Genomic DNA, 10,353 nt, shown 5'->3' on the forward strand with positions numbered 1-10,353 from the left:
ACCTATTAGGTGTGTTGGGGACACAAGAGACTTCTTGCTTTGTGGTTGCAGGGTTGCATGAGAGGGATATCTTTGACCTCTTCCTCCCTGAGTTCGATAAACCTTGGGTATCCACTTAAGGGAAACTTGTTGCTGTTCTACAAACCTCTACTCTTGGAGGCCCAACACTGTCTACAGGAAAGGAGGGGGAACGTAGACATCAAGGGTCAATGGGGAGCTTTTCGTTTGCCAATTATATGTTGATGATATTATATTTGGATCTACTAACAAAGCTTTCAATGATGAATTCTCAAAGCTTATGACCGATAGGTTTGAAATGTCTATGATGGGAGAGATGAAGTTCTTCCTTGGTTTTGAGATCAAGCAATTGAGGGAAGGAACCTTCATCAACCAAGCAAAATATCTCCAAGACATGCTCAAGAGGTTCAAGATGACCGAGATGAAGGGTGTGGCCACTCCTATGGTTACCAAATGTCATCTTGCACTAGATCCCAATGGTAAAGAGGTGGATCAAAAGGTATATCGCTCCATGATTGGATCCTTGCTTTACCTTTGTGCATGTAGACCGGACATAGTGTTGAGTGTTGGTGTGTGTGCAAGGTATCAAGCTTCTCCTAAAGAGAGCCACATGATGGCTCTCAAAAGAATCTTTCGATATTTGGTTGATACCCCAAGATATGGTATTTGGTACCCCAAAGGGTCAAGTTTTATTCTCAATGGTTATACCGATGCGGATTGGGCGGGTGACAAGGATGATAGGAAATCAACTTCCGGGGCTTGCCAATTCCTTGGTAGGTCCTTGGTGTGTTGGTCTTCTAAGAAGCAAAATTGTATATCTCTCTCCACCGCCGAAGCCGAATATGTTGCCGCCGCAAGTGGATGCACTCAATTGTTATGGATGAGGCAAACTTTAAAGGAATACAGTGTCATTTGTGACAAAGTGCCTCTATTATGTGACAATGAAAGTGCCATCAAGATTGCCTATAATCCGGTGCAACATTCAAGAACGAAGCATATTGAGATCCGGAATCATTTCATTAGGGATCATGTTTCCGGGGTGATATTGAGCTTATCTATGTTCCTACCAAAGATCAACTTGCCGATATATTCACGAAGCCTCTTGATGAAGCAAGGTTCTCTTATTTGAGGAATGAGCTAAATATCATTGATTCAAGGAGTATAGCTTGACCATCTTGCGAACACACCTTCGTCTCAAAACTTTATTTGGTTTAGATGTGGGCATGGAAATAGGGGGAGTGCGGTTTAAATTATTGAGCTATCCCTCCCCCATAATGCCAACATTAAGAAATCATTCTCTTAATATCATGTGTTGATATGTGAGCTTCAATGATGAGTAGTGACTTGGACCCAAGATATATCTTCGCGGTGCCATGTCACGTCACTCATATATGGTGGCCTAGGCCACCACACTCTTCTTCGTGAAGAGTTGGAGTTATTTGGATCTTCATTGTTTTTTATTGACATCTCCTTGTTTATGGGAAATCACCCATGTTTGGTCTTCATTTGCAATACTTTGCAAATATGGGTGATATTGTACCATCAACTGTGCTATCTCTCTATCCTAAGCCTCACCTTTCCTAAAGAAACCTTATCTATCTCCATACCCTAAAACTCCGCAAAATTTTCGAGGGCTTTTGGGCTGTGGGCAGTGTCGGCGGCACTGCCGGCGCATTCACACCGGCACTGCCGGCCTCGGCTCGGCGGCACTGCCGCTGTGGGCGTGGGTTAAGTTGAGGGCCCGCAGGGGAGTTAGGGCAACTGCCCTTCTTTCTTCCCCAGCGTGTGTCCTCTCCTCCCACTCGACCCCAGTCGCCGCCGCCGTCGCCCCTGCTCCTCCAGCCGCCGTCCCGGGACCTCCCTCCTCCTCTGGTCGGCTGGATCCGGGCTGTGCCCTCTCTCCTCCATGGCTTCCTCCTCCGGTTAGCTTCCTCCCCTCCCTCTCCCTCTCTAGAATGGGTAGACCTCTCTAGAAGAAAGAAGGGTGGTTGAATCTCTCCGAAAGTTTTTCCATAGAGGTAGATGATCTTGTGCATTGTGGTGTGAAGTTTGAGGAACAATGGTTGAGTCTAGAGCAGATCTGGTTGTTTTCCGTGTTTGCCGGCACTGCCGCCCCCTCCACACCGGCACTGCCGGTCGGGCCGGCACTGCCGGTTGGGCCGGCACTGCCGCCCTTACCACCCCGGCACTGCCGGTGTAGCTGAGCCAGATCTCTTTCAGCCTCCTCTCTTGTATCTTGAACACTTCTTTCACCATGCTTTGATTATCATGTTTTGCTTTGTTTTAGTGTACCTTATCATATGCTATTCCTATCCTTTGCTCTCACAGGTGCAGGTGGTTCTCATCACTCTAGCTCGGGCAAACGGGCGATACCTAGTGACTTTGAAGCCGAAATTCTACCTATGAAGAAGTCATCTCGTCGAGAGAAGAATTCCGCTCCAGCTGAACCTCGAGCTAACCTCATCCGGAGGTTGAGAGGCATGCCCATTGGGAAGTGGCCAGATAATGAGTATGCTCGGTTGCGTCAGTCCAACGCCTACACCTCTCCCAAGGGCACCAATTACTCGCTGCTCGTTCGGACTAAGTATCAAGAGAAGACTTTTGATGATCTCTATGCAAATGCCACTTATAAAGTTGCTCCTATGCATCACATCAACTTTGCTCACATGGATAAACACGCCAACTACTTTGCTTGAAGCTCGAGATATTTGTGAGCGAGTTTGGTCTTTTCCTCCGATGAAGTTTCAGCATCCTTACTTGTGTGGAGGTGATTGGGCAATTCTTTGCCACAGTTTATGTTGACAATGATGATGCCAAGACTATGACTTGGATGACAGAAGGTCGCATGTTGCATGGCACTTGGGACCAATTTGCAGCTTGTCTTGGTTATCCTGTGCTCACTGGCAATGAAGATGGATACTTTAGAGCCCACAACACTCCCAAGCCCTTTGAGAAGGCTCTCCTTGCTGATCTTTATCTTGAAGGAGAAGTGGTATATGGTTCTCAGAAATTCCTCCGTCCGGTGTATGACATTCTTCTCCGCATTTACCGAGAGGTCCTTAATCCCAAGGTTGGCTGCGTTGATCAGATCTATGGATACCTTGGGAACTTGTTGCTTCTTTCTCACCAGCACCGTGACACTGGTATGCAGCTTGATGTGATGGACTTTCTGTGGAATGAGTTTTGGGCTTGCATAATAGCTCGCAAGGCCCCTGTTTTTGCTCCCTACTTCATGTTCTTCATATGCTCTCGTTGGGACAATGCTGGATATGGCAAACTCACTGATGAGGTTAACCTTCTACCTCACAAGGCCAAGGATCTCAAGGTCAAGACTCATGCTAATCCTCCTCGTCTTCCCAATGATGAGGAGTCCGCCCAAGAAGACTCGATATGGAGTATGCTCCCCTGCCGACAATGGTTGGGTTGCTCGTATAGAGGCCAAGTTGGCCAAGATGTTCTGTCTCAAGACCGACATCAACGAGCGTCGATATCAAGCTCACGGGGAGCGGAAAATGGACGGGAGGAACACAAAGCTCATCATGCGCAAGTTGGATATTCCGGTTGAGAGTGGATCTGAGGAGGTCATAACTCCTGAAGAAGAATGGCTCTCTAAGCATGGCAATGTGGCTGAATTTGAACAGCTTGGTCTTCCCGGTCCTTCTCGCCGTCGGCGCCCCCCTAGTGATGATGTTGAGCCCGCCGAGTCGGATGATGACGAAGATACGGAGGAATCCTCCGAGGATGATTGAGTTTTCATGGGACGATGTAGCATCGCTTCTTTTCTCCTTTTTGGTGTCTTGATGCCAAAGGGGGAGAAGAAGGTCTAGTAGGACTTGCACGGGATTTGCTAGGGTTTGAGGGCACAAGCATTTGCTCTTTATCATTCCGTTAAAGCTTGTGTCCTTCGTTTACCGTCTATGTTTATGTTGAACCTTATCTTGTGTTTTATGTGTTCTATGTGTGGTGAGCAAGACCTTTTAGTGAGTGAACTATTGCTATGGTCTTCGGTATTCTATATGGTTGAGAGTATTGTTATGAATTGGTATGACCATCTTATATCTCATATTGTCTATGGATTCATCTACTTGATAAGGTCATGGGATCCTTGTTCATGAATTTGAGACTATTGTCTTGTATTGTTGAGGATGTCCGTATGCAAGGGTATGATCTTAACATCTCAACTTTTATCTTTGTCCATACATTATCTATCATATACATTTTATAAGCATTGTGCTTTCTACCTTGAAAGTTGGAGTTGCTCCATACCTAATGTGTGCATCATTTTTCTTGCATAAATTTCTCGCATGCACACATCTAGGGGGAGTTTCTGTCTTATACCAAGCACAATGATTTTCTCGCCCTATTCTTTGCAAAATCCCGGTATTGTCATCAAACGCCAAAAAGGGGGAGATTGAAAGAACATTTCATGATCTCTAAGTTTTGTGTGTTTGTTAACAACACCGGTGACAATTAACCGTGTGCTAAGTGGTTTACAGTTATGGAAAAGATACCACGGAAAATCTCGACCCACTCAAAAAGGAAGAAAAGAAAAGAAGGAAGAAGCTGAAACTGACGATGGCCGGCACTGCCGGCAAGTCCGGCCGGCATCGTCGGCGGTGTACACCCCGGCACTGCCGGCGTTTTCGGCCCGGCACTGCCGGCCTGTCTGTCGATCTTCAGATTCAGAAAAGGGCCGGCACTGCCGGCGTCTCAAGCCCGGCACTGCCGGCCTGTCTGTCGATCTTCAGATTCAGAAAAGGGCCGGCACTGCCGGCGTCTCAAGGCCGGCACTGCCGGCGTTTCACCTCCAACGGGCAGAAAAGTAAGTGGGGTATAAAAACCCCCCTTCACCTACCTTGGAAGCTTGCTCAAACCCTAAGATCTTCATCCTCCATTGTTGAGCCACCAAGAACACCAAAATAGCCAGATCTCCTCCCTCAACCACCCAAATCACTTGTGCTTTGGAGAATCGAAGGAGAAGACCCCGATCTACATCCTCACCGAAGCGTTTCTCATTTCCCCCTCTTATGCTTGAGGGCCCCCTTGCTAGTGTTCCTCTTTGGATCCCTAGTTGTTGTTGTTGTTGATGTATGCTTGTTGATTTGTTGTGTTGTTACAGATTTGGGAGCCTCCAATTTGGTTGTGGATGTGTGCCCCAAGAACTTTGTAAAGGCCCGGTTTCCGCCTCGAGGAAATCCCTTAGTGGAAGTGGGCTAGGCCTTCGTGGCGTTGCTCACGGGAGATCCGAGTGAAGCCTTCGTGGCTGTTGGTTTGGCTTGCGTAGCAACCACACTCCTCCAAACGTAGACGTACCTTCTTGCAAAGGAAGGGAACTACGGGAATCATCTCCGTGTCATCGCGTGCTCCACTCTCGGTTACCTCTATCCCACTCTATCTCCTATTGCGTTGCTATACCTTGCTTAGTTGATATCCTTGTCATATAGGTAAATTCACTTAGTTGCATATCTAGAGAATTTACCTTTGTGTCAAGCCTAAATTGAAAAAGAACTAAAAATTTGGTTAGCACCTATTCACCCCCCCCCCCCTCTAGGTGCGGCATACGATCCTTTCAACGGCCCCGGGGACGGGGCAGGGGCCGCCGTGGTGGAGCAGCTACGGCCCCACGCTCGCCGTCGCCTGCGCCCTCTTCGTCTTCCTCCGACGTGGAGGGACGCTGCTTCGAGTTCCTCCTCCGCATCGACGACGACCCGCTCGGCATCAAGCGTCTCCCGGACAAGTTCGCCGAGTTCGTCGACGGCGTCGAGCCGGCGCATTTGCAGCTACGGGAGGCCAGCTGCAACTTCTGCCGCTGGCCCGTGGAGGTCCTGTTCGACGGCCAGGGCAAGATGTACTTGCACACCGGGTGGGGCAAGTTCGCCCGTGACTTGGCGCTCGAGCCCGGCTGCCAGCTCACCTTCCTCTACGAGGGAGACGGTGAGATGGTCGTCAAGGTCTTCGACGACACTGCCTGCCGCAGGCACTACCACACCGGCGAATCCGAGTCGGACTCCGATAGTTAGAACGTAGAGTGTTCTTTCTTCGCAGCGAATCTGGCTACGGGCCAGACGAAGCCAGTAGTGGAAGGTTTACGTCTGTTCGCCATCGGTAGAACCAACAAGGGCACCGTCAATCCTCCCGCTGGATTTTCCAGTTTGGGTGACTGGGTGTGCCCTCGAATGTTCTTTCTTGGCAGCGAACATACGGAAATCAACACAACTGGTTTCTATTTTTAAAATATTTATATTTGTGTCCACCATGGTGCAAACTATGTATTAGTTTGTGTAAACCATGTTCCAAACTATGTATTAGTTTGTGTAAAATAATCTTCCAATTTGTAATATTTGGAAGTATGTTGAAATGAAAAAGAGAAAAAAATGCGTCGGGCCGCTGGAGCCAACCCCAGACGCAAACGGACACGCGGACGAAAACGGTCATTTCAGCGTCCGCTGCGCGACGCAAACGGACGCGCGCGGACACTAAAATGCGTCGCGCCGCTGGAGATGCCCTTAGGTGCAAACTAAGTAGGCCTTTGTAGCATGACGCTTCAAGTGAATTGGCAGAGAGAAACCGAGCGATAGAGGGCACACAGGTTTCAGTTTTTTTTTTTTGCATTATGATGTTGGGATCAACATATCAGCTAACTTGTGTTTGATAGATCAAAACCAATTTGGTTGGTTGATTGGTTCTTCTTTCTACGTTAGCGATTTTCTCAAATGATGAAAAGTGAACTATTTCAAGAGTTCAAGATTCATTCTAAACTTTAAATATTTTTTAGAACGAAAACTAAAGTTCTCAAAGAGTTCAAGGAAGAAAATGGGCTTTCTTCATTATCATGTCATGAAATGGAAAATAACTAAGAGAAGGCCGATAAAATAAATGACAACTCATAATGATAAAGATCAGGCTAACCCGTGGCAACTGGAAGTAGTCATGGTTATCATAAGTACATAGAAAATCTCTTGTGATTGTTGTTATAAAAGCGACAAGCAAATAACGAAGAACGATAAAGGAAAACGCAGCGGAGACACAAGATTTAACGTGGAAAATCCCTTCCAACACAGAAGGGGAAAAAATCACGGGCGCTAGCCAGCAAAACTTCACTATATCGGGGAGTGTTTACAAACGCCGTGGGTTATCTTATAATCTGATAAACCCTAGCCGGCGGCTTACAAGATGTATATATAGGCGGTGTCAATGATCTGTACCGTACCGCGGGGGGCTGCCAATGATTCGGCCCAAGCCTCCGGCGACGGGCCTCGCTCCGCTCGTCAGAAGTTAGCCTCCCTTTAGTATATGAATTTGGATCACAATACAACAGTTGTAATGTGGAAAAGCGATCCTTACAAAATTTGGAGATGGCATGACACCGTGTCTGTGTTTTCTATATTCCTACATTTCACAAAGGAAAAGGCTTCGTTTCCTCCGGAGGCTGGGACGTGTTGTGCCTCCGGGTCCAACGTCGAACACGTGTCCAGCGAAACTGCTCCCGCACACCACACCACGTAATAGATGGCCCCACCTACAACACCTTATCTTCTTCCCCACCGCACCTTCTCAGCACATCTAGTAGTACTTCTTTTCTATCGTACGAGCTCGCATCTGTTGATGCGAGGATGCTGCAGCAAGAGGGAGCCGGTGCCGCGAGGTTCGTCGGCGTTGCTGCGAGCGACGGCGGTGCTACCGCCCCCCAACCGGCGGCGGCGCTGCTGCAACCCGCGGCGGCGGAGCTGCAAAGGGCGCCGGTGGTGCTGCAACCCGCGGCGGTGGAGCTGCAAAGGGCGTCGGCGGTGCTGCAACCGGCGGCGGCGCAGTTGCAACCCGCGGCGGCGCTGCTACAAAGGGCGCCGGCGGTGCTGCAACCGGTGGCAGCGGTGCTGCAAAGGGATGCAACCCGCGGCGGTGGAGCTGCAAAGGGCGCCGGCAGTGCTACAACTAGTGGTGGCACTGCTGCCGCTGCAAGCCTCGCCGGCGCTGCAATTTTCTGCCCGTGGAGCTGCAACCAGCGGCGGTGGTGCTATAATCAACTGCCGGCGGAGCTGCAACCATCTGCTGGCGGAGCTGCATTTTCTGTGTGACGGAGCTGCATATGCTATTTGGCGGAGCTGCAATTGCTGTGCGGCGGAGCTGCAATTGCTATGGGCGGAGCTGCATATGCTGTGGGGCGGAGCTGCAATTGCTATGCGGCCAAGCTGCACATGCAATGTGGTGGAGCTGCAATTGCTGTGCGGCAGAGCTTCAAATAGCTGCCCCCCGAGCTGCAAGCGATTCCGGCGGTGGAGCTGCAAGCTGCACATTTTTTTGTGCTTCAATGTCTCCGGCGAGGTCTCCGGCGAGTCTCCGGCGAGGTCTTCGGCGCCGGCGAGGTCTCCGGCGAGGTCTCCGGCGCCGGCGAGGTCTCCGGTGAGGTCTCCGGCGAGTCTCCGGCGAGGTCTGCGGCGAGTCTCCGGCGAGGTCTCCGGCGAGGTCCACGTCCAGCAGGTCCTTTTCTATTTGGTTCGAGTCAAACCGTTTTGCTTCATTAGGGGCTATTTGTGCTTCAATGAAGCAAAAGTGGGATTTTGACCAAAAAAAGTGGACACGTGTCATTCTCTGGACTAGGAGGCTGGGAAGCAAATATCCTCCGGAGGATTACTAGCACTGTCCTTTCACAAATCCCGGGAATGTATACAATTCATGTATATAGTTATACTCCTCCGTTTAACTATTCACAAGAATGGTCTTCGGGTTATGCTAGTTCTTAGCTAACTGAAACTAACTTAGTTTCCAGTTGAGTCATACATTATGAGCTTTGCATTCTGATATTTTTTAATTGCAACTTGGATTGCCACCGAGATTTTTGATTGCAAATTGGGTTAAACTAAAACATTTTAGTTTCAAGTTAGGTTGCAACTAAAAAAAAGACTCAGAACTGCTATATTTGCCTCATGATCCGTTCTAATGGTAAGTTCGAACATAAGTTGGAGCTAAAAATTGATGACAGTCGTCTGACTTTAGTTCTCTGTCAAATGAGCATACGCAGGCAGATGTTGCATATACCTGTCACGAACTTCGCTGATATAAAGAAGTCATAATGGACCGTGAGGCACATAATCGGACCATATGCATGCATATAAAACAGTACTGCTACGTACACAAATCCTACGACAGAACAAATACGCGTACGCATACACAGCAGGACACGAATATACGTGCCGATGTGCTGAAGTAGCTGAGGCCTGCGACTGTCTTCCCCTAACGCGACGCATCCTGCGGCCGTGGTGCCATTAGTGCACGAAGACGAGGGGCTTGTTTGCACGGAGATCGCGGAAGTAGCCGCGAGGATTAGCCTCGAACGCGCCGCGCGGCATGCGCGCCCCTCGGCGGCCGGGGGCGACCATCATGCGCCCGCCGCGCCCGCGGACGCAGCAGCAGCGCCAGCAGCACCGGGCAAGGCAGAACAGCACCAGGGCCGGGAGCACCACGGTGATCCCAACGCGCAGCCAGTGCCCGAGCGTCTCCGAGCGGGTCGCCGGCGGGAAGAGCTCGTCCGCCCTCTTGGCGAGCGCGGCGAGGAGCCTGGTGAAGGAGGCCGCGAGCTCGGCGAACTTCGCCTTGATGAGCTCCCACAGGGGCGACAGGAAGCGCCCGGCGTCGTTCAGGTCGAAGCCCAGGCCGGCATCGCCCAGGGTTCGCGTCATGGCTGCGCCGCTCGGTACTAGAAGCTTCCTTGCTGCTGCGGATGCCTCCGAGACGAAAGCCATGGTTGATCGGCAGTAGATTTTGCGGAGTACTGTTGTTTGGTCTTTGGTTGAGAGTCTTGAGGGCCGCGGGGTTTATTTAAAGATGGAGGCAACTGTTCATACACTAGGAAATTAAAGCATTTGGCTGGGAATCTACCCAAAGGGCGCAGCAGGAACCCACTCTACTTTTACCCGCTTAACAGGGTGCATGTGCATGTATATCCAGCATTTTGTAGTAGGAGTAGTAGAGTAGTACTACTAGCAATTTGACGGGACACCACCACACTGGCTGCACATAGTCACGAGCTCGCTAGCTGATGCGACGATGGCTCAGCAGCAGTCATGGCCTTGTGGTGTCTAGTCTAGTCTAGTCTGCACTAGTCATACGAACAGAGGGGTCCACAGTAAGTTCACCAACCTATCAGGATGCCCGTGTAATTTTAATTCCTACGCGTTAAACCAGAGTATTAACCTACTAGCAAAAAAAACAGCTCCATCCGTTACAAAATATAATTTTTTTATGTTTCTAGAAAACTTATATTTTAGAAAGGAGGTAATAGAATATTTTAAAAAATATGCCCGTACCAAGAACGAGTTTAATTACATAAACATTATA

At 49.5% G+C, this 10,353-nt stretch overlaps 1 protein-coding gene across 1 annotated transcript; it reads right to left on the minus strand.

The window, feature by feature from the left end:
- Positions 1-9,281: 9,281 nt before the first annotated feature.
- LOC124673594 lies at positions 9,282-9,758 on the minus strand. The gene has a single exon (XM_047209643.1). The coding sequence runs from the start codon at positions 9,756-9,758 to the stop codon at positions 9,282-9,284; it is 477 nt and encodes a 158-aa protein (XP_047065599.1).
- Between the last annotated feature and the right edge of the window lie 595 nt (positions 9,759-10,353).

The sequence above is a fragment of the Lolium rigidum genome, chromosome 7, assembly GCF_022539505.1.
Source record: "Lolium rigidum isolate FL_2022 chromosome 7, APGP_CSIRO_Lrig_0.1, whole genome shotgun sequence".
Lineage (NCBI taxonomy): Eukaryota > Viridiplantae > Streptophyta > Magnoliopsida > Poales > Poaceae > Lolium > Lolium rigidum.